The sequence below is a fragment of the Pelophylax lessonae genome (assembly GCF_965119305.1).
Source record: "Pelophylax lessonae genome assembly, chromosome: 9".
In the NCBI taxonomy this organism is placed as follows: domain Eukaryota; kingdom Metazoa; phylum Chordata; class Amphibia; order Anura; family Ranidae; genus Pelophylax; species Pelophylax lessonae.
The window spans coordinates 52712649-52737846 of record NC_138776.1 but is presented as its reverse complement, the minus strand read 5'-3'; the positions used below and the strand labels follow the sequence as shown (position 1 = coordinate 52737846).

At 44.4% G+C, this 25198-nt stretch overlaps 1 protein-coding gene across 1 annotated transcript in view; it reads right to left on the bottom strand.

Annotated features, from left to right (window-relative positions):
• Positions 1–3080: 3080 nt before the first annotated feature.
• The window catches only part of VWA2 (von Willebrand factor A domain containing 2), a 97887-nt gene continuing 75769 nt past the window's right edge, over positions 3081–25198 (bottom strand). The window contains exons 10-14 of the mRNA XM_082267952.1: positions 24589–24696; positions 23203–23781; positions 13939–14490; positions 7110–7232; positions 3081–3415 (exon numbers count right to left, since the gene is read on the bottom strand). Of these exons, the coding sequence (XP_082124078.1) occupies positions 3288–3415; positions 7110–7232; positions 13939–14490; positions 23203–23781; positions 24589–24696 (1490 nt within the window). The 3' untranslated portion in view covers positions 3081–3287. The remainder of the gene's footprint in view (positions 3416–7109; positions 7233–13938; positions 14491–23202; positions 23782–24588; positions 24697–25198) is intronic.

Here is a 25198-nt window from a genome sequence, read left to right as displayed (position 1 = left end):
CTTAACCAAAAAACATGGTTCTAAAAAGCCACTGACCCACCCTGGAGTAGTAAGGCATTCTTAGCCTTGGAGCAAGAGGCAGGAAACTTAGTCACAGTGATAAGCAGATTCACCTGATTAGGAACAGAAATAAGAAAGGAATCTGAAGTAACGTACTCATGAGACTGTGGATCAGCCTCAGGAGGAGCGGTCTCTCGATGCTCAGATCCTATTAAGGTCCTTGGACATATTGCATCTTCTACAGTGGAGTTCATACACTTCTGTATGCACACACATAAGGAAACTGGTGGGGGCAGCTGAAAGATGCCAGACAGAAGGGTGTAACATGTGAGATAAAAGGGAGTAACCTGCACACCTAAATGCTACCCAAAGACCCAACTTAATGTACCAGCAGCCCACCTTTATGCAGAAAGCTTATCAGAGGAGTTAGCTGTTTTTGAGGCCTATGACCTGAGTGGGAGGTAGGCTCTAAATGCCTATGAGTACTTACTGCTGAAGTAAATGAAAGAGAAGGACTGGATATCTCCGACCCCTTCACATACCTCTTGCATTGTGCAAGGGGCACACTCTGGCCACCTGTGGCGTTGTTATTGATGGTATTCAAGAGCAGGTCCTAAAGGAGGACATGCTACAAAGGTTAGCAAAGTTAAACGCCCCTTGGATATATCATCAGCATCCAAAGCACAGCCAGAGTGCCCTACTCATTTGAATGGACATCAGTCCCAAACTTTAGATGCTTATAACAAGCCATCGCAACTAAAGCACAGGGCTCCAGACATTTGCTCCAACCGCTTTATGAAACTGAGACCTACCCCAGCGGTGGAAAGATCCTGTTAGAGGGCATCTAATCATTCAGACACAGTGGGCACATTAAGGTTACTGTCAACACAGGATTAAGGTCCATCTTAGTTCAAAGCAGGATTTAGGGAGGGATTCTGTCAGTGAAATCCCAAAATTTGATCATACATTCACAACCACTTTAGTGTCATCACAGTGGGAACATTTTTAAAATTCCCTCTCAAAGGGGAAAGGTTATGACACACTCTCAGGTGGGGGCCACTGATTTGATTTAAGGCTCAGGAGGGTCAGACACAGACTCTATAGGGTATTCGGCCACATTATGCTTAGATCCTGTGCTTATAGTGTGCCCCAGTATCTGGGCAAAAGCAGCTGGGAAGTCCAGAGTGAACATGGAGGTCCATGTTGACATGAGGGAGGCCTAAGCGACATTGGACAGAGTTGAGGAAGACACACACAATGGGTACCTTCCGTAGATACTGAATAAGCTCCCCTAGAACCACTGGGGGAATATGGGCTGAGATCACCTGTGGTAGCAGGACTGTCCTCTGTGCGTCTTAACAAAAGCATGTTGTGTCCACATAGAAGAGAAAGTGGCCGCATGCCAAACGATGACTTGATAGTAGAAAAAGATTTATTGTACAAATCTGGATATAAGGTACAACAGAATGGAAGAGGTAGACACGTTTCACACGACCAACAGCGTGCTTGTTCACTACCAACACCCATGGCTGATTGTGGATATAGATCCACCTGAGTGGTGTACATCTTCTTTCCAGTATTTAGGCCCAATGTGAGGCATTGGTGTCAAGTACTCATAAATTTGGGTAGCTGGTATTTTGGCATCAAGGGGTGACCAGGCTACTCTAGAGAGTTAGTGGAAAGGAACTTGAGACCAGAGATGGAGATGTGGAAGCAGCAGGCTGATGCTCTAGGCTGAATGGTGGGAGATAGAGTGCCCACAGCACTCTACCCAATGGATGGTGTCAGCTCTCCATAAAAATGGTTAAACTGATACGGTGAAAATTCTGAAAGTGCGCCCAACAGCACAAACAGTGAGGTAACTACTGATGCTTCAATGCAACCAGCCTTACTCACTGAGTCTTCAGAGATGGGGGTCACAACTGGGATGGCTCTGGCGCTTTACGGCTAACAAATACAGTACACAAAGGTCTGGAAAGCACCACAATGCAGAGCCCAGGGCCCGAAGGTCACATTCCAGGATAGCGCTGTTTTTTTCCAGTTCAGAGGGGCCTCCAGGTACAGCCCCCAAAGCTAATGCTGAGGAAACGCCAATCCAGATAACTGCTATACAGAGACCAGTTCAAGCAGTAGTGAAGCAAGGAATCTTGATTGGGGTATTTCCTACTCAATTACTTCAAAGTGCAGAAGTAAAACAAAACTTCTTGTTCAGCAGAGCGGAAGAAAAGACGTCAAGCTGCCTAGCACACAAAAAAAAAAAAAGGCATGCTGGGAGAAGTAGGCGTTATAAGGGGATTGGCTTACAATTTTTCTTTGTCTACCAGTGTTCCAACCCCCTGTAGGCAGCAGTATAATCAGACTTTTTCAGAATTACTTTTTCACTCAATGGACAGGATAGATATCACTTATAGTTATCACAAAATCTTTTCATGAACCAAACAGCAGTCTGTATTCAGAAGAGAACCACACATAGCTCAGATTATGCAAGAGGAAATGCAGTCTTTTACATGACTATATAGTGCAGGCTTACTTTATCTTTATGAATTACATACTTTGATTCTTCAGCTTGGGAGTCAGTGATGGACGGAACTATGGAGCTCATGCATATTGTCTATGGCAGGGATCCTCAAACTACGGCCCTTCGGCTGTTGCGGAACTACCCATCCCATGAGGCACTGAAAAACTCTGATATTCACAGACATTACTAGGCATGATGGGAATTGTAGTTCCTGAACAACTGGAGGGCCATAGTTTGAAGACCCCTGGTCTATGGACTAATATTTAACATGGTAATTCCTTCTCAGAAACTAGGAGACAGTGGGAGCGAAATACTAAAGCAGTAGAGGTTGCTCACTAGTACAGTGAATATTAACTCAGCTTAGTATTTAAAGTAAAGCTGTGTTTACTTTGAATACCCAATCAGGTGCAAGAATAAACAATGAGAGCAAAAAAACACAAAAAAAAAAAAAGACAGGATTTACTTTTTTGCACATGAATGCATGTTAGACGTAAGCTCTCTTGTTGACTTCAAGAAAACCTAATTCTGAACATTTCACACAGTGAAGACTGGTTCTCTTTAGTGTAGGAAATTTAACAGAGGTAAAAAGTGAAGGCCAGTTTTGCTGCCCTCTATACTCAATTAACAGCATTATACCAGCCCTAATTCCGCCCACACAGAGCACACAAAATATCTTATGGGTTGTTCTGTAAGTGAAAACCTAGTTCTGGCTGCTGAGTGTCCCAGCCCAGACACCTCAGATGGTCTCTGGTCTCTTCACCCAGTTCAGTTAATGTGTCCTCCCAGAAGACTTCCTGCTGGACAGGGTCTTGAATCTGCGATGTGAAGCGGAGGAGTGCCTTTGATGACGACTCTTGATTAGCGGTAGTGGCCAGGCACTGTCCCCTCGAACTATTTCTGAAAAAAATAAATACAGAAATAATTAATATCCTTTCTCTTCTGTAGCAAGAACATCTCAAAATGTTTGCAATATTTTACATAACGTCTTTTGCTTTTCATCATGCTATTTAGAGTTCTCACCTACCTTGTAAGTTTTCCCTGCCCATTTCTGTGCCTAACTATTGGTCACAGAGGCTGCCCATTAAGTTAAAGTGAACTCCAGAATAAGCAAATATTTCCGACATACAAGAGTCATGTGTATTCTTGAATCTCGGTGTGCTTTGTGTATTACTTCTGGATCTGTGCAGCAATCCAGTACGAGACTTTTCCTGTAATAAAGACCACTCACTGCTGCTTCTCTCTCCTTATGCAGGAGGACTGGTCTTGTCTCCGCCCTCTCCTGTAGTTTTCTGCAGGCAGGATGTAGTAGGTGGGGCCTGCTTGGTCCTCCCACAGCTCTGCTCTCTGCCACACAGTGATGAGGTCACTGCTACAATAAGGGTAATATCTGGGTTTTCAAAAGCATTTGGGGCACACAAAGTGGATTTATATCCTTTGTGGTTATTGAGGAAAATATTTAAAGTTGTGCATTGAAGGGACAAAGGAGATGCTTGGGCAGTAGAAGGGGATGGGCCAAGCTTGACATTTTTTTTAGAAGTCAAGATTTGCATGTAATATCAGGTGTCTCTTACTGCTCTGACATGAAGTGTTTACTGAAGAAAGCTTCTGCCATTTTTTTTCTCACGCACTTGGTATTTTCAATTCCAACACAAACCCAGTAATAAATGGATTTTTGTAACATCTTACCGTAAAATCCTTTTCTCTTAAGCTCATTGACAGACGTAGTCCTCCTTGATTAATATCAACTCGGGTTATACTGCCCTCTACAGGAGTAGGACTAGACAGGAAAGAAAACGTTCTGGCCACACCTTAGGGGCAGTCCCAGAGGGTATATCCTCTCACTTCCTGCTACAGCAAATCAGTTATGTCACAAAGCAGTGTTTAGAGAATTTAACCCAACCCAACTCAAAAACAGAGGGGCGGGTACTACGTCTGTCAATGAGCTTAAGAGAAAAGGATTTTACGGTAAGATTTTACAAAAATCCATTTTTCTCTGTCGCTCATTGACAGACGTAGTCCTCCTTGATTAATATCAACTCGGGACGTCCCAAAGCAGTGCCACAAATGAGGGGTGGGAAAATGGAAATCAAAATCCAATTTAGAAGGCCCAACCGGTGCCAACTAGAAGTTTTAAAGGCTCATCAATCACACAATGAGACTCAACTGAAATTCCAACGGAAAAAAACCCTCGAGGTAGACCACCGGTCTCCTCAAATTGCGGCCTGCAAAACCTTGCGGCCAATTGAGGCATCCGCCGATGCCATCACATCAACTTTATAAAATTTTGTAAAGGTATGAACCGACGACCAGGTAGCCGCCTTGCACACCTGGACCACTGACGCCTGATGGCGGTAGGCCCAGGAAGTACTGAGCGCTCGAGTGGAGTGCGCCTTAACAGGGAACGGAGGATTCCGACCCTTAATAGAATAAGCCTGTACCACCGTCTGTCTAATCCATTTGGAGATAGTCGCGGCAGATGCAGGCAACCCCTTTCTGGGGCCATCCGTGATCACAAAAAGTGAATCCGTCTTACGGAACGATTCCGTAGTCTTCAGGTATACCCCGATTGCCCGAACCACATCCAAGGAATGCAACGCATATTCCTGAGGATGATTGGGCTTAGGACACAAGGAAGGTAGCACAATATCTTCATTCAGATGAAAATCTGAAACCACCTTAGGAAGAAAGGATGGCTTCGGATGAAGAACTACCTTATCCCTATGAACCACTAGATATGGGGAATGGCCTGATAATGCAGCCAGTTCTGACACCCTGCGTGCAGAAGTGATAGCCACCAAGAAGGCCACCTTCTGGGATAATGTAAGCAAGGGAATCTCCCTGATATTTTCAAAGGGAGGTTTCTGAAGAACCGACAAACACCAAATTAAGATCCCAGGGCGGTAAGGGCGCGCGCACTGGCGGAGCCAAGTGCCGCACCCCCTGGACACCAAGGAATGAGTAGCCCCAAGGCGTCTGAAAGAAGATTGCTAATGCTGAAACCTGACCCTTGATAGTGCTCAAGGATAGTTTCTGCTCAACCCCCTTTTGCAGAAAAGCCAAGATTCGGGTCACCGAATAGGTACGTGGGGGAAATTCCAAAGATTCACACCACGCGATATAAGTCTTCCATGTGCGATAAAATACCACCAGGCTCACTACCCAGCAGAAACAAGCACCTGCAGCCACCAATATAATCTGGACTGAACGTGCGGCGAACAGGAAGTAAAAAGATCCAGGAGTCAGCAACAGGGGATGAGGAGGGGCTCCCGAACTCACCGCCCACAGGGATCCACTATCAAGGCTGCCCCTATTTTCAATGGCAAATCACCGCAAAATGGTCGCCGGACTACACAAACATGGCCGCTGTGATTAGTCACACACAGGCTACAACAAAATGGTGGCCCTGCACGGCACCACAAGGCTTCCAGGGACCCAGGAAGGATCCCTAGGCCTCAAGGACAGACCCAGGCAGGACGGGGGGCCCTGGCAGGAGCCCCCACCAGGTACAACCCTCCCCCCCCCACACAGCTAATTGTCCAGGCGCCAGTGGTGCACCCCCCCCCCCGCCCACCCCATGAGGTGGACCAGACCACCCAAAAATCCCCAGCATACGTTGAGGGTAGGGGGCAGATGAAAGGGGGGGGTGCCTGACGAGAAGGAGGGGAACCCGGGGGGTCCGACCGTTCCAAGGAGGGGCCCACGTCCACCCTAAAACCCCCCAGGGGAGAGGGGGGGCAGCTACTCACCATACTAGGAACTGGGTGGGCACTGCCTCAGACAGAACCCCTCTCCACCTAAATAGGGGGCTGTCGGCCAGGAGGAATGCTGCAACTTGGGCCGAGACCCGGTCGTATGCGACCTCGCAAGGCATTTACCTAGAAGGCCAGCCCCCGTTCGGTGGGGCTATGTTGTGGCTGACCTAGCGCGCTTGCTGGCCAGACTGGGGTGACCACTGGATCTATATTATCCAGCCCGTCGCCCAGTCCGGCAGTTGATTGTAGATCTCACAGGAAAAATCCATGAGAAAAAAATTGCCAGGACCAGAGATCCCAGCAAGGAGCTAGGTCCTTACTCCTGACTAGGCAGAAAAAAAACTATAGTACCTATAGCAGGGAGAGGGAGTATACCCCCTGGGACTGCCCATAGGCGTAGCCGATTTCTTTTTCTGCCTCGTGTCCTAATCCTGTAGGGGGCAGTATAACCCAATGGTTATGAAGATCAGGAACTGTGTCCGTCAATGAACGAAAGAGAAAATTTGATTTTTTAAATGTTTTTACTGGCTGTGTATTATAACAGAAGGCAAACAATACTGTTTTTTTTTTTTTTTTCCCAAAAGTGACGCTTTTTTGTTTATAGCGCAAAAAATAAAAACCGCAGAGGTGATCAAATACCAACAAAAGAAAGCTCTATGGGTGTAAATGATTATTATTTTTTTTGGATACAGCATCGCACGACCACGCAATTGTCAGTTAAAGTAAGGCAGTACCGTATCGCAAAAAAAATGGCCTGATCATTAAGGGGGTAAAACCTTCTGGTGGAGAAGTGGTTAATCTCTTCAGTTATCTGACACTTTGCCAGACGTTTTACTTACGGTTTTCACAGTGCGGTCCGTCCCATCCGTGGCACTCGCAGTAGTAGCTGTTGTGTCGCAGGATGCAGACTCCTCCGTTCATACATGGATTGGGTTTACATGGACTCACTTTGGATTTTGCTTCTGAAATGCAGAAAAGTCACTGTGAGCAAAATTTTTCGTACAACCTCTCAGAATCCTGTGTGATGGAAGCACCCTGTAATAGCTTTTATGAGAAGGATTTTGTACATTTAGTATTAAAAAAAATAAAAATGTTTATTCATTAACCTTTTCGCTGCCAGAGCTGTTTTTGTGTTTTTTTTGCACAGGTTTAAGCCTGTTGGTTTTTTAGCCCTGAAGATTACACAAAAACCCCCAAACATTTTGGAACTACATTTCCCATGATGCTCATGCACTCTGCAGTAGGGCTGCCACGACGCGTCGACTACAAAAAATCGTCGATGTGAGTAAAAAGCGTTGACGCGTCAGCATGTGACGTCACACGCATCTCGCGCGAGTTGCATTAAAATAGCGGAACAGCAGCGGTAATGGCGACATCTGATCCTGGGGGAGAAAAAGCCAGCAGCAGCAGCGGTTCCACGTCCAGCAGCAGAGTACCAGTACCACAAAAGGCTTCTAGCAGCAGTTCCAGCAGCACAGTTCCAGTACAAAAGACAGCGAGAGCCCGATCACGGTCATCAAGGGTATGGGAATACTTTCAGCAGAGGCCAAATAAAATGGTCCTCTGTTCCCTTTGCAAAAGTGAAATGGCATACCACGGCAGCACAACTGCTATGCACAAGCACCTCAGAAGAAAGCATCCTGGCGCACTGACCACAAAGGACGAGCCATCTTTGTAAGTACTAGTACTACTAATTTCAACAATATTAATTAATGCATTGCTAGCTGATGATTGCTTAGGCCGGGCCAGCTCACTTTTCTTAAATGGACTACAAGGCATTTTGCATTTGCAGCCCTCAGTGTCTGTCTTGTGGATCCCTCAGGTCATGATTGACAACAAGTGCAATGATCTGACCATGACCACCAGCACACCTGAGAGCTATTTTGACTGTCACTGCACTCTGCAGCATTATTAATTACAACATTGGCCATGGATATCTCAAAATTCTACTAGAAAAAATACAATTAATATTGTTAGCGTTGAGGCTGAGCATTCATAGATGTGTAAATTGGTAATGTTATTAATTATTATTAATTATTATTATTGTTGTTTTTCCTCAGGAAGAGGCAAAGCTGTGTACAAGATTTTTTCTTTCATAAAAAGGATGTCACTGCTTGCACACCCCAAGTGGCCATTACACTTACCAATAGCATACTCAACATGATTGTAAAAGATATGAGACCTCTTTCTATTGTAGACGGTCAAGGATTTCGTGAGATGATCAGCACATTTTACCCAGGATACACACTTCCCTCTAGGTCCCATTTCACGAAGCTGATGGAGAGGAAATATGAGGAGAATTTTGAAAGATTGAAAGCGTCAATCAAAGATGTCAAATCCAAAATGGCTCTCACCACAGACGCATGGACCAGTATTGCCACAGAGGCATACTTGGGTGTCACATGCCACTTCATTAATGAAGACTGGAAGCTTACATCCTACAATCTGACCACTATGCCACTTGAAGATCGCCACACAGCTGAAAACATTGCTAACTGGGTGGAAAAAGCAGCTGAGAAGTTTGAGATATCCATGGCCAATGTAATTGCAGTTGTTCATGATAATGCTTCAAATGTTGTCGCTGCTCTGCGTATTTTGGAAGAAAAGCATCCTGGCATCTCTTCTCTCAGGTGTGCTGGTCATACATTGCAGTTAGTTGTCAACCATGCCCTGAGGGATCCCCAGATCAGCAAGACACTGAGGGCTGCGAAGTGCCTTGTGGAACATTTTAAAAAAAGTGAGCTGGCAACTACAAAGCTTAAAGCAAAGCAACAACAAATGGGTACCCCTGATCATGCACTAATAAATGATGTATCTGTAAGATGGAACAGTACTTTACACATGATCAGTCGCCTGCTTGAACAGAGGTGGCCTGTGACTGCCACACTTTCCGATCCTGATGTCACACCACGAGGGAAGCGCTTCCTGGATTTAAAACATGATCAGTGGAGCTTACTTGAGGAAGTGGAACAAGTCTTGAAGCCTTTTGACTGTGCTACTGTTTTCTTGAGTGGAGAGTCCTATGTGACTGGTTCCGCTCTACCTCCTTTGGTAAAAGGCCTCCAGAAATCCATACAGAGCACAATTTGCGAGATAGCGGCAGTCAAGGCTTTCCAAAATGTTGCTGCACAGGAGATGACCACAAGATGGGAGAGGGAAACTAAATTCAGAGATGACGGAGGAGAAAATATATGTCTTATTGCAGCAGCCCTGGACCCCAGATTCCGCAAGCTAAAATTCCTGGCAGCAGAGGATAGTTTAAAAGTTCACCTCAAGGTCCAAGCTCTTGCTCTTGAAGAGAAAAGAAGATATGAGGAAGAGCAAACACATCAACGTCAATGTGAGGAACAGGTTCAGTCAGCCAGTGCAATGAGTCCAGACATGAAACTTTCAGAAAAGAGGCAAGTGTCTATGTTGGACTCGGTTCAGATTCAGATGAACACCACAGTAATGGTGAGGATGACACTGGTCACATCCAAGATCCAGAAATTCACAGTGAATTTGTGAGGAATGAGATACACATGTACTTTAGTGAGCAGGCCATTCCAAAAGAAGACAATCCACTGAAATGGTGGAAGGTAAATGAAGGGAGGTTTCCCATCTTGGCCATGCTGGCAAAGAGTTCCTTGTGTGTGCCTGCAACATCAACCCCATCTGAAAGGCTTTTCTCAGTTGCTGGCAACATTGTGACTAAAAAAAGAGCAAGCCTAACTGCAGAGCATGTCGATATGCTAACCTTCCTCCATTGCAATGCTATATTATAGGTACAGGCCCCCAACCTGTACCTGTTGCACTCTCTTGGGTTGTATTGTTGGACTTCTTTAAACTACAAGATGGCTGTTGGCTGCCTTAAGGTAATCTTTCCTCAGTATTGGCCATTATAATTTGCACAGTGTTGAGCGGTGCTTGCTTTTTGTTGGACTTGGCTCCTTTAAAACTATGTTAGTTTTTAGGTATGTTTTACATTTACAAGTAACACACACACCAAAAAAAATACTGGTCAAACACTGTATATGGAAAAGATACCTAAAAAGTAACCAAGTTTTAAAGGAGCCAACTAGTCCAACAAAAGCACTGCTCAACACTGTGCAAAAGTAATGGCCAAAAATAATGGCCAATACAGCAAAAGATTACCTGAAGGCAGAGAGCTGACTTGTAGTTTAAAGAAGTTAAAGTGTGTTAGGCAGATATGGCATTTTTCATGCCTGATGCCCTAAAGTGTTTGGCACTTTATGTGTCTCTTGTATTTTTGCACAGTTGCACAAGTGTTGTTGAGCACTGCAGTGCTTTATAATTTATATGGCATTTTGAATGCTTTTGGTTTTGAATTAATGGCATTATTCCTGCCTGATGTTAAAGCGTTGTTTACATTTTATTTTTGCCACTGAAACTTCAACCACATTGAAGTATTTTTTGGAAAAACTTTAATAAAAGTTGAAATATTATATTACAAGTTGTACGTATCATTTTTTGTAAAGTTATTCAAAGGATTATTTGACTAATCAAAGAAAGAACACTAGATTAAGCAAAAAAACAAAAAATTTAAATAATCGTTAGATTAGTCGACTAATCGTAAAAATAATCGATAGATTAGTCGACAGACAAATTAATCGTTAGTTGCAGCCCTACTCTGCAGGGTAGTTGAGCATCATGAGAAGTGTAGTTCCAAAACTACATATTACCGCAAAGGCCTAAGAAACTGAAAGATAAAAGATGAGGTTGCCCTGAGTAAACAGATACCCACAGCAGGTCAAACCTTAAATGTGTGTACATCCATTAAATGGCAACAAACTTCAGTACTCTATATTTTCTATAGGCGATTTAAAAGCCCCCTATAGGTCATCAGTTAAGTGTTATAGAGGAGGTCTGGTGCTAGAATTATTGCTCACTCCGGCATGCGCGGGGATATGCAACATATACACGCAATCAACGTTTTCACGTGTAGCCACCCCTGTTGTGTGTATATGTGGAGGTGGGGGCCTCAAATTTTATTTATTTTTTTGGGGGGCTTGGGTGTAACTTTTTTGCAAAAACATTTTTTTTTTTTTCATTACATAGGGGACAAAGTCCCCTATGTGATGATTTGATTTTTAGGTGACAGGTTCTCTTTAATGAGACATGCAGGGCAGCGCTGTATCTAGGCCTAGGCCGACAAGGCCCAGGCCTAGGGCGGCACTTTGCGGGGGGCGGCAAAAAAGCCGCCCCCCCTGCACAAAACCCCCCCCCAACCTGTTCTCACGGGACCCGGGTACCGGCGGCAACATTCTGTATCCTTCCGCGGCCGCCGCCCGCCTCACACAAGCAGTCCCAGGTGGCCGGCGGCTTGAAGTAATCAGACTTGCGGCTTGTCTTTCACTGCAGCTGCTGAAGGGGCGGCGTCGCGGCGACGTACTTTGCCAGGGGGAGGGACAGTGTCACGGTCCCCATAGATGCTGCGGCCCTAACTTCACCTAATTTAGGTGGTGGGGCGGAGCCTAATTCTCCGCCCACCCTCCTCCGCGCGGCGCCATCCCTGCACATCCCTGCCCTGGGGTGCCCTGCACAGTTTTGCACGAGAGGACGAGGAGAGAGAGAGACAGCAGGGGATAGAGAGCAGTCTCAGAGCACGGAGCAGAGGAGAACCCGGGAACCCCCAGGCAAGGACAGCAGGAGCAGCGAGCAGGTACTGTAAAATTAACTTAAATGTAACTGTGCTGCAGCTGTGCACTGACTGCAGTACATTTTAACAGAATGTGAACTGTTTAATGACGTTGCATTGTGATTTCATCAAGTGTTTCATGCATGCTGAAATCAATGAAAAATCATTAAACAGTTTACATTCTGTTAGGGTTCATGTACTGTAAAAAAAATGTAAAAAAAAATGAAATCTAAAAAAAAAAAAAAAATGTACTGCAAAATATGCTCTAATTACTATGCTGCCTGTATCTTGGCCTAGGCCAACAAGGCTGTTCTAGGGATTTTTTGCAGCCCCCCCCCCCCCCCCCCCGCACAAAAAAAGCCCCTGCCCTCCCTGACCTGTCCCATGCTGCCTCCCACCGCCACAGGCTCCACATTACTTAAAATAACTGGATCTGATAAAATACACAAATATGAGATTATTAAAATCACATAAAATCACATCCATAAGAATCCATAAAGTCCATTAATAAAGTGCATAGAGCATTTCAAGGTGTATTCATGAGGAGTCCAAAGTGCAATCATGCATGATCAATGGTGTGAATTATAGGACCACCCTTGCTTGCCACCACCTGTCCAGGCACTGAAGGTGGTGGCAAGCAAGGGTGGTCCTATAATTCACACCATTGATCATGCATGATTGCACTTTGGACTCCTCATGAATACACCTTGAAATGCTCTATGCACTTTATTAATGGACTTTATGGACTCTTATGGATGTGATTTTATTTATTTATCTCATATTTATGCATCTTATCAGATCCAGTTATTTTGAGTAATCACATTGTATTGGCACTTGGCAGTGTGTTATAGTGGGAGGTCATCACCATCCCTGTGCTACTGAAATTCCAGTTAAAAGAGCCAGTTCTTTTTTGGTGAATTTTATTTTACATGCTGTGAAATTATTAGGCCCCTTTCACACTATCCGTCCGTCAGACGGATTACGTTTTTCTCAGCGGGGGATCGAGCCGCCGATCCCCCGCTGAGCAGCAGGAGGACAGCTGTGTCTCCGCGCTGTGTGCGGAGACACAGTTGTCAGTTCCCCATGCATCTCTATGGGGGAAATCGGATGAGAACGGACCGTCTGTCCGTTCTCATCCGATCCCATCCGATACGCTGGACGGATGGAAAATTGGGTTTCCATCCGTCCAGATTTGACAGATCGGATGTCAGCCGACATGTCTCCACTGCCATCCGATGCCCCATAGGGATGCATGGGGGGACCGTTCAGATCCGCCAAAAAACGAACAGGCGGATCTGAACGGTCCACTGTGTGAAAGGGGCCTTAAACTGATGAGGCTGTACTAATGGGCACTGATGACGGTGTGTGATGGGTACTGATATGCCATCAGTACTGATAGGAAGGGGTGTGGCCTTGACAGGAAGGGGTGGATCATAGTTAAATTAGGGGGTGCACGAGATTAGTCAGGCCTAGGGCAGCACAAAACCTAAATATACCACTGATGCAGGGTCCAAAAGACCCTGTATGTCTACTTTGCGCTCCACTGAATGTTTTGCAATGCAGATTGCATAGCAAAACATTGCTTTCCAGCTCTGCTAGCCAGGGACACTGAGATGCTGACCCTGAAGTGACGTCATAGACATCACTTTCCAGCTCACAGCAAGAAGGGGAGGAGAGGGGACGTGTGTCCTGCTCTCCTCCCTCCCCTCCACCCGCCGGCAACTGCCATGTCAGTCACAGGCCTGCAGATGGGCAAATGGAGCCTTGAAAACATGGTGGGGCACGTGCCGGTTCAGGGGCTGTGTGGAGGCAATTGGGCAGCAATGCAGCCACCTGAACGCTTTCACCTGACAGGCAGGAGTCTGCCTATCAGTTTTATACACAATCCCAGTGTCTCCAGGAGAGGAAGTGAAGTAAATTCTTCCAACTGGACTCAGGCAGCAAAAAATATACTTACAGGGGATTTAACCATTCTTTATCTTATACAAAAGTTATAAGTTTTGTCTGGAGACACACATTTGGTAACTCACCTTCACACACACGCTGTACGATGTCTTCTTCATACTGGCTGAGCACATTGTAGCTCGGTATGTGAGTGAGGAATCTGTCCGATCCCGCTATTCTCAGCAGCGCATTCCTTTGAACCTTCCCTATACCAATGACAAAGACGGAAATCCCATCATCCCGCAACTTCTGTGCAGGAACCACTGCATCATCCGCTCCGCGCCCATCACTCAGCATTATCACAGCCTTCTTTACTCCAGGCCGAGCGCCCTTCTGGATGGACATGACATCATTGTGGATATGTAGAAGAGCGTTTCCAGTGGATGGTGAACCTCCCAGGTAAAGGGCCCGGTTGATGGCACTGACGAGGCCCGATACAGTTTCATGAGCATCCAGACTAAAGATGGTCTCAGGCTGGTTACTATATGTGACAAGTCCCACCTGGGTGATATCCCGGTTTATGTCAAACTGGAGTGAGACCATTGTTACAAAGTTCAGCAGACGATTAAAATTCTCTTGTCCAATCCCAGAGGAGGCATCCAACATGAAGACCAAGTCCAGAGGTTGTGCCTGGCAACCTGCAAGAGACAGCCAAGTGTTTTTTTAGGTAGCTGTATGCATTTCTGTGTGTGGTTTCAGTACTGCTGGCTAGAACATTTACATCAAGCTTTAACCTTACTATACCCAAATCTATTCAAATACTAATATTCCAGGTAGACAATAAAATATTCAAGTTGAATTCACTTATCTACTTTACATGTGTTCTAATTAGTACAGGTACAGGAATCTGCCCTAATATTGGCTATTAATTCCCAAAAGAGCTTGACTGGGAGAGGGGAGGATCAGCACTGTAGGTAAGTAATGCTCCACTGCAGGGGTTGGAAATCTTCAGCATGCATGCCCGGGCTGGCACGCAATAGCACTGGCTGTAATCAATAGCTCCCCAGGATGTAAATTACTAGGTCTAACCCACTCACCTCCCCAACATCAGTGAAAGCCCTTGAAATTAGTTCCCTGAGGCTGATCTGAAGTCTGAAGTGTATGCACTGGGGGCTGATCTGAAGTCTGAAGTGTATGGATCGGGGCTGATCCTAAGACCTGAAGTGTATGGATCGGGGGCTAATCCAAGACCTGAAGTGTATGGATCGGGGGCTGATCTAAGACCTGAAGTGTATGGATCGGGGGCTGATCTAAGACCTGAAGTGTATTGATCGGGGCTGATCTAAGACCTGAAGTGTATGGATCGGGGCCTGATCTAAGACCTGAAGTGTATGGATCGGGGGCTTATCTAAGACCTGAAGTGTATGGATCGGGGCTGATCTAAGACCTGAAGTGTATGGGTCGGGGGCTGATCTAAGACCTGAAGTGTATGGATCGGGGGCTGATCTAAGACCTGAAGTGTATTGATCGGGGCTGATCTAAGACCTGAAGTGTATGGATCGGGGCCTGATCTAAGACCTGAAGTGTATGGATCGGGGCTGATCTAAGACCTGAAGTGTATGGATCGGGGCCTGATCTAAGACCTGAAGTGTATGGGTCGGGGGCTGATCTAAGACCTGAAGTGTATGGATCGGGGGCTGATCTAAGACCTGAAGTGTATGGATCGGGGGCTGATCTAAGACCTGAAGTGTATGGATCGGGGGCTGATCTAAGACCTGAAGTGTATTGATCGGGGCTGATCTAAGACCTGAAGTGTATGGATCGGGGCCTGATCTAAGACCTGAAGTGTATGGATCGGGGGCTTATCTAAGACCTGAAGTGTATGGATCGGGGCTGATCTAAGACCTGAAGTGTATGGGTCGGGGGCTGATCTAAGACCTGAAGTGTATGGATCGGGGGCTGATCTAAGACCTGAAGTGTATTGATCGGGGCTGATCTAAGACCTGAAGTGTATGGATCGGGGCCTGATCTAAGACCTGAAGTGTATGGATCGGGGCTGATCTAAGACCTGAAGTGTATGGATCGGGGCCTGATCTAAGACCTGAAGTGTATGGGTCGGGGGCTGATCTAAGACCTGAAGTGTATGGATCGGGGGCTGATCTAAGACCTGAAGTGTATGGATCGGGGGCTGATCTAAGACCTGAAGTGTATGGATCGGGGGCTGATCTAAGACCTGAAGTGTATGGATCGGGGGCTGATCTAAGACCTGAAGTGTATGGATCGGGGGCTGATCTAAGACCTGAAGTGTATGGATCGGGGGCTGATCTAAGACCTGAAGTGTATGGATCGGGGGCTGATCTAAGACCTGAAGTGTATGGATCGGGGGCTGATCTAAGACCTGAAGTGTATGGATCGGGGCTGATCTAAGACCTGAAGTGTATGGATCGGGGCTGATCTAAGACCTGAAGTGTATGGATCGGGGCTGATCTAAGACCTGAAGTGTATGGATCGGGGCTGATCTAAGACCCAACATGTATGGAATGGGGCTGATCTGAGGTCTTATGCCCCGTACACACGTGCAGATTATCTGAAGACTTTTGTCTGTAGACTTACCAAAACCATATAATATGAGGTCAAACCTAAACACTTTCAATTTGTATGCAATCCGGCAGGCCCTTGCACTACATAGAAAAGGTAAATCTGAAGACAAAAGTCTTCAGATAATCTGCACGTGTGTACGGGGCATTATGTACAAGGATTGGCGCTGATTTGAAGTCTGAAGTAAATGCTCTGTGCCTGATCTGAGGTCCAAAGTATATGGACTGTGGCTGATCTGAGATCTAAAGTGTGCACTGGGGCTGGTCTGAAAAGCATGCATGCAATGCAGAAGCTTGTGTGCAGCTGAAATTAATATTGTACAGGCCAGACCTACCACAATTAAGCCATCAGTTTACTTTTCTTTATAGGTTAACTATGAAAATGCTTTGTGTATGCACCAGTTAATCAATGTTTGTAGTCTTACTTGCATTGCTAATGAAAAATTAAAAGCATATTTATTATATAAAAATTTGCCGTTAGCAGCACAACTATGAGCACAAAAATTCAAAACTAAAGCCAGCCATACAGTAGATTTTCATAAAAACAATGATATGCATATTCATATAATTTTTTTTTACCAGCACATTCTATGACATGATAAGTGTTGTTTGAAAGTACTTAATATTTTTGCTTTTGACGTTTCGATTTTAGAATGAATAGACTTCCCTGAACGAAAACCACATGCACTGTTAGAACTTGGTTAGTTCAAGAAAAAAAAATGAATCCTGCTTATTTGAATATTCAGTCTCTGTGGTTGAAAATTCCTAAACGAAAGCGTTTGAACAAAATTCTACTACGGTACGTGCAGCTTGAGATCACAATGCGCTACCATTCACTGGCATGCCAGGTGTTTAATACTTGTGAACATTACACTAATGTGGAAAAGGTTGCTGACCTCTGCTATTCTGTAATGTATGAAGCTAACAATCTTATGCTGTCCCATAACAAACAAAAAATTCTGTACTTCATCTTTCCCTGATGAAGAAATCGTCTAAGGATTTTGAAACATGTTGGGACATCTTATTTAAATCACTATCAGTAGGCTCGCGTACTCTTGAGTACTGTATACTTTGATTTCAAATCATTAGCACGGTTATGTACAGTTCTTTTGTCATCTTTTGTTTGTACTTTTAAGTTGTTTGAGTGATTGTTTTCACTCACTTTATTTTTATGACATTGTTCACAATAAACTTTGTAATTTCTTATATGCAACAGTATACTTACTATTTCTCATAGTCCTTATATGTATATGCCTTGCACAAACCCCATAGGGACTATTGTATTTTTGTTTTGAATAATTTTTTTTTTGGGGGGGGGGGGGGGGGGTAGCAGAACACATATTTAGCCCACAGTGGTATCTATATATATATATCTTTCTTCTCTATACCTTTAGGACGCACATACCATCCAGGGTGGCAAAGGTGTTTCCTTTCTCCACCTATTTTGACAAAATTGTTGCTATAGAGTGGGGACACCAAAATTGTCCCCTTTGGAGACCCTATGGTCAGGGTCCGAAAGCCACCTCCACCTGGGAAACAAAGGACTACAGGAATCTAGGACCACCGTCAGTGCATCGATGGATGGTTGGGACCCAGGAATCAGGTGGGGAGATGTGCTCTAAAGAATCCATGAGTCAACAGCGGGAACCCACAAAACGTATAAAACACTGCAAAGGGAAAACCCCCACCGTGCTGGCAGCATAACCCGGTCGCTAGGCACCAAGTGATCCTCAGCAGAGAGGGAGAGAACCCCACCAGACTCAACACCCAGAAGAAACAGGCACCTTCAGCCACCAGGATAATCTGCACTCCAAGTGCTGTGATCAGGAAGTCAAAAGATCCAGGAGTCCGCACCAGTGGATGAGGAGGGGCTCCCACTGCCGCTGCTCCACTGTCATGGCCACGGCTACTTTCAAAGGAAAACCACTGCAAAATGACCGCCTGACTACACAAACATGGCTGCCGTGCATAGAAACACACAGGCTACAGCAAAATGGCATCCTCCAGGGACCCAGGAGGGATCCCCAGGAATGCCAGGAGGCAGGAGCCCCCACCAAGTACAACCCCCCCCCCCCCCACAAACGTCCGGTCGCAGATCCCAGTAAGGAACTAGGTTCTTACTCCTGACTAGGTAGAAAAAAAACTGAATGCCTATAGCTGGAAGTTGGATTATACCCCCTGGGACTGCCCCATAGGCGTGGTAAAGTGTTTTCCTGCCTAGTGTCCTACTCCTGTAGGGGGCAGCAAGACCCATTGGTCAAGAAGATTCTGGAGCTGTGTCCGTCAATGAACGAAAGAGAAATACTGATTTTAACTTGTAAGCAACAAGTGTCAGAAAAAAGGCTTAGTCTTTAGGAGGTTAAACTACCCTCACTTACAGACAGAAGTTCATTTCTTTGATCTAAAAAAAGGCTTCCCTGCCCGCAGAACACAATAGCTCTGTGGGAGGGATTAGAGGAATCGAGTGATTTGCTTTCCTTCCACCAGTAAATAGTATCATCTATGGCCTGCTTTCCTTTTTTATCTACTCCCTTTCATTTAACTGCAGATTAAAGAGATTAGCAAACTTGACGAGATGAGCGAACTTAACAATAAAAATAATTAATAAATGTGTCCTTATTTAGGCTGTATTTACCCTAATCATCCCTAATTAACTTCTTTCTTCCCTGCTTATTTTTATTTCTATTTTTCAAATCATTAATATTTAAGGTTTAAGCTTTTTTCTTTTTACATTTTTTAGTGGCACATTGAGTCCCGGTTCACACTAGGGCGACCTGTGAGGCGACCTGGTCGCCTCACAGGTCGCCTCCCATAGGGAAGCTGCGGACCCGTTCTAATAGGAGCGACACAAGTCGACAAGCTTCTTTGGGGTGACCAGGAGGCGACCGCCATAGACTTCAATGTTATGAAGTCCGCGGCGGCCGCTCCGAGGTCGCGGCGCGCTGTTTGCACCGCGACCTCGGAGGTCGCGGTGCGAAGTAGCGTCGCCCGTATGTGAACAGGGCCTTAAAAAAAACAAATAAAGCTTTTATTTCATTTGTAAATAACTTTGCAATGCTTTCTACCTGAATAAGAATTATAGTGTCATTTTAAACAATACAAATTATAGAATAAAAAAAGTATACTTTGAATCTAGAGTAATCTTTTTTATGAACACTTAATATAAAAAAAAAAGCATTTTTTTTTTTTTTTTTTTTTTAGCCTCAATATGATTTTCGTTTATAGGTTGGCACAAAGATAATAGTTTTTGCAAGATAGGATTTCCAAAAGAAAGCCTTGTTTGTCTTAAAAATATTATATATGTAATACTTTGATATCTTAAAGGATAAGTTCACCTTTTAACAAAAAATACTAAATGCACTTTTGTGCAGGTAAAAAAATGTGCATTAATAATTTTTTTTTATAGAGCCTTTAAAGCATTTCACTAGCGATCAGCAGTTCGCTGGTGCCATTCAGGTCTCCTGCTGACCTGTCAGTGTATCTATGTGCCCAAACATCCCGTACAGGCAAGCAAATACAATTTGGCAGGAAGATAGAATAAACTACCACAACACTCAACAGCGCCGTGGTAGTGCATCGAAAACTACAAGCTGACAGCTGCAAAGGCTGCCGGACTTTGCCGTTTTCCATTTACAGAACACTGTGAATGAGTGACGCGGCTGGGAGGGCAGAGCTACGTTTATTTTTTAAATTGTGACAGCTAGCGGCGGGGCAAAGATCCCTGTTAGCTGTCAGATCGAGGAATTTGGGGGGGGGGGGGGGGGGACGGGACATATTACATTACACCCTGAATATGGGTGTAACATGTTACAAAGGGTAAACTTATCCTTTAAAGTAGAACTCAAGCCAAAACCTTTTTTCCATTTGGAAACAGTAAGTAGGGTTATAACCTATCCTTTTTTTTTTCTGCCATCCATGTCCTATTGGGAGATTTCCTTTCACTTCCTGTCACATAGCCAAAACAAAAGTGAGAAGAAATCCCTTTAACCACTTGCCGACCGCCGCAAGTAAATATACTGCGGCGGTCAGCCCTCACAGGCAAAGTGACGTAAATAAACGTCACTAGCCTGTGAGGCTCTGGGGAGCGAGCGCGCGCGCGCCGCCGGAGGCACGCTCCCGCGCGGTCACGGACGCCCCCGCGCGTGTGACCGGCGGACCCGATGCCCGCCAGTCACTCTGCGATCGCCGCTGCAGAGGGAGAAAGTCAGGCGGCTAGTGTAAACAAGCCGCCTGTCATTCTCCCGTGTAGAAACACTGATCATACGGTTCTACTATGTAGGACCGTTGATCATTGTTCCTACAGCTCAAGCCACAGCCAATCACAGTTAGAATAACGCCCCTAGGGACACACACAGCCCCTCCCTCTCAAATAAATTTAACCCCTTCACTACCAGTGTATTTTTACAGTAACAGTGCATATGTATAGCACTGATTACTGCAGTAATGTCGCTGGTAACCCCAAAAGTGTCAAAAATGTCAGTCAAGGGTCCGATCTGTCAGCCGCAATGTCGCAGTACCGCAAAAAAAAATCGCAGATCGCCGCCATTGCGCGTTAAAAAAAAAAAAAAACAACAAAAATGACAAAAATCTTTCCCTTTGTTAGTAAATGCGATAACTTTTAGGCAAACCAATCAAAATACGCATTTTGCGATTTTTTTTACCAAACATATGTAGCATAAAACAAATTGGCCGAAAATTTTAAAAAATTTTGATTTTTACATTTTTTTGGGGGGGAATTTCATATAAAAAAATGTGAAAAATATTGTTATTTTTGCAAAATTTACGCTATTTTGTTTATAGCGCATGATCAAAAAATCGCACAGGTGATCAAATACCACCAAAAGAAAGCTCTGTTTGTGGGAAAAAAAGGGTTTCAAATTCGTTTAGGTACGGCGTCGCACGACCGCGCAATTGTCCGTTAAAGTCACGCAGTGCCGAATCGCAAAATACCCCCCTGGTCAGGAAGGGGGTAAAATCTTCCGGGGCTTAAGTGGTTAAGGTGAGGTAAATACCTGGTTATCACCAGGGTCCCTATTGGAAGATTTTTGCTCTATTTCTGTTCTGGTGATCACCCAAAATTTAGGATTATCTTTTACCTACGTTTATAAATGCCAAACAGGTCCAATAGAGAGGGTGAATGTTTCTAACTGGCATATTAGGCAAAAAAAAAAAAAAACTTGACAGGTCTTTTTAAATCGGTTTCCTCCACTCTATCTAAAACTTAAAAAAAAAAAAAAAAAAATTGCCTTTAGTTTTTTCTTCAAGTAATGACAAAGTCGCCTACAAAAAAACAGACCCCTTAGCAAAAATTTAAAAATTGCTCTGGTCCATAGAGGGTATATAGTTGTGAAAGCTGAATGGATTAAATGTACCTGTTATTTAGGAAAACAAATTGATTATATATTTAACGAATATTAACCACTTTACCACCGGAGGATTTTGCTGTCTTACGTCCAGGCCACTTTTTGCGATTCGGCACTGTGCGACTTTAACTGACAATTGCGCGGTTACGCAACGCTGTACCCAAACGAAATGTACGTCCTTTTTTCCCCACAAACAGAGCTTTCTTTTGTTGGTATTTGATCACCTCTGCGATTTTTATTTTTTGCGATATTAATTAAAAAATGCGAAAATTTTGAAAAAATAAAATTTTTCTACTTTGACAGTTAAAAAATATCCAAAATATTCAATTTTTGTCATGTATTTAGCTACATGTTTTTGACAAAAAAATTCTCAATGAGCGTATTTTTAACCGCTTTATGACCGGAAGGTTTTACCCCATTCCTGACCAGGCCATATTTTACGATTCGGCACTGCATTAGGTTAACGGACAATTGCGCGGTCGTGCAACACTGTACCTAAATTAAATTTATGTCCTTTTTTTCCCCACAGATAGAGCTTTCTTTTGGTGGTATTTGATCACCTGTGCAATTTTTACTTTTTGCGCTATAAACAAAAAAAGAGCGACAATTTTGAAAAAACAACAATATTTTTCACATTTTTTTTTTACAGTATATGAAATTCCCCCCTAAAAAATGTAAAAATCTATTTTTTTTATCATTTTAGGCCAATTTGTTTTCTGCTAAATATTTTAGGAAAAAAAAAAAAATCGCAATAAGCGTATTTTGATTGGTTTGCGCAAAAGTTATTGCGTTTACTAACTAAGGGAAAGATTTCTGTCATTTTTGGTGTTTTTTTTTTTTTTTTTTTTTTAATGAGTAATGGCGGCGATCTGCGATTTTTTTTTCCGGGACTGCGACATTGCGGCGGACAGATCGGACCCGACTGACATTTTTGACACTTTTGGGGGTACCAGTGACATTACTACAGTAATCAGTGCTATACATATGCACTGTTACTGTAAAAATGACACTGGCAGGGAAGGGGTTAATTTTTATTGGAGAGGGAGGAGTTAACCTCTGAACCCTGCAATCTGACCCTGCCTGTCACTTAGGAGATCCGCCCGCTTTGTTTACACAAGTGAGCGGATTTCCACACTAGATCCCCGACGATCGGGGAAGAGCAGCGGTGATCACCGCCGCTCCTCCCTTGGCCTGACTCCTGCTGTAACTGAATACAGCGGGAGCGAGCCTCCGGCGGCGTGCGCGCGCCGCCGAGTGGGAGGATCGTCTGGTGACATAGGTCTACGTCGCCAGACGATAACGAGCCACTTTGCCGCAGTACAGTCAATGTGACTAGTCGGCAAGTGGTTAATTGCAGCTACTACATTTGGTCAGGGCATCTTGGTTTTAATTGCTTTTGGTCAAAATGGAAGTAAGAAAAAAAAATACTATCCCAATTGAGTTTTCTCACCTGGGAAGTCGATGCTGCAGATCCTCTTATGTAGTTGAGGTAGCTGGTTGAAGAGTGTCTGAGGACTATCGTATATTATCAGATTGTGTGGATTTGCCACAATTTCAGCCATCTCTTCTTTATTCGCCTCGCTGGAGACGCCAATAAGGAAGACCTCATGGTCCCTGGCGTACAAGGCCGGCTCTGCCACGGCGTCCTGTGATGTGGATCCGGTGAGTAGCACCACGACACGAGGCAGGTCATCTCGGATATCAGAAAAGGTTGGCGTACTCTTAAATCCATGTTGTGTGATGTAACGTAGAGCTTTTCCTGTGTACAGCCCCCCACCCAAAAACTGCATGGAGTCCACAAACTTCAGCAACTCTGCAATGTTCTCGTACTCATTGATCTTCACCACCATCTGCACGTTGGTGCTGTATTGGGCCACGCCCACATTGACCAGAGATTCATCAGACAGCGAGGCTTGTATGAAGCGCTTGAGGAAGGACTTGTGACGCATGAAGGTCTCCAGTGATGAAGAGGAAGAGCTGTCCAGCAGGAACAGGAGATCGATATTACACTCCAGACTCAATTTCGGAGCTGAAACAAAGACAGAACTAACATTAGGGGGAAGAAAAAATTACACGAGGGGGTGTTTAAGAGGATGAAATTAATATTTCATCTTTATCATGCATTGCAGAGTCTTCTTAGAACAAAAGGCATTCACATGTCACATTCCATCACATATCCTAAAAATAAATTCCTCCTGATCTATAGTTGGCAGAGTCATGCAAATAATTTCTTTTAACCTCATTGGCTAAGTTACATCCAGAAATGCTGGCTTTTAGGACAGATACAGCCTAATATTATAGAGGCATTTACACCATCATAACATTATGACCAGCCACCTAATATTTAATAGGTTCCCTTTTTTTAAAGTGCTGGATGTCTGTTCCAAGCATCAACTACCCTTTCAGTAAACTAATGCTTTCTAAGATAAGTTTTGAACTTTCCTCCAGTTAGTTTGAGGCCATGTCCCCGTGTTCTTGATTTTGGTTTAATATTGAAAAAACTGCCCTCTTGAACTTTATTCACCACCTAGATGTATTTAAAGATTTCAATCTGGTCTACCCTTTCCCTTCTTTCCTCCCAACAGTACATATTAAGTTCCTGAAGTCACTCTCAATATGTTTTTATTCCCAGACCTGTCACCATTTTGGTTAACAGTCTCTGGACTTGTTCTATCTTATCAATATGTTTTTGTAAGTGAGGTCTCCAGAATTGGACACGGTATTCTAAAAGAAGTCTCACTAAAGATCTATATAGAGGAATCAGGACCTCCTTCCTCCTGTTGGTGATCCCTCCAGTGGGTTTAAAAGAAAAAAAAAGGAAGAAGATCTCTCTTACCACACTCAGCATCGCCTCCAAAACCAACAGGACAAATACAGTGATACTTGTCTGCCCCCTCCAGGATGCAGGTCCCTCCATTCTTACATGGCTGAGAGTCACACAGATCTGCAGGAAACAATTATAACATCTAGATAAGCCAGAAGCTGTGACAAAGTGACATCTTTTATGTGGGTCTTCTGTGCCTTTGTGATCGCACAACTTCAAGTCAGAAGGTTATAAATCTGACCTCCAGTCTTGCAGTTTGTACAGGCTCCTCTCCTGTACTAAAATTGCTTACTTTGAATTTATTGCACACTGTGAGCTTCTCACAATGTGCATTAGAAACTGCAGCAGTATTTCCTGGCTAGGAAAGGAAGACAAAAACTTCTGATTTAAAACAGAGCGCCCACCAGTGCCGCCTCACTGGCGCCCATCAGTGCAGCCTCATCAGCACCACCTCATCAGCGGCCGCCAGTGAAAGAGAGAAACGACTTACCGTACATACTCGAGCATATGCCGACCCGAATATAAGCCGATGCACCTAATTTTACCACAAAAAACTGGGAAAACATATTGACTCGAGTATAAGCCTAGGGTGAGAAATGCAGCAGCTACTGGACCACCACGA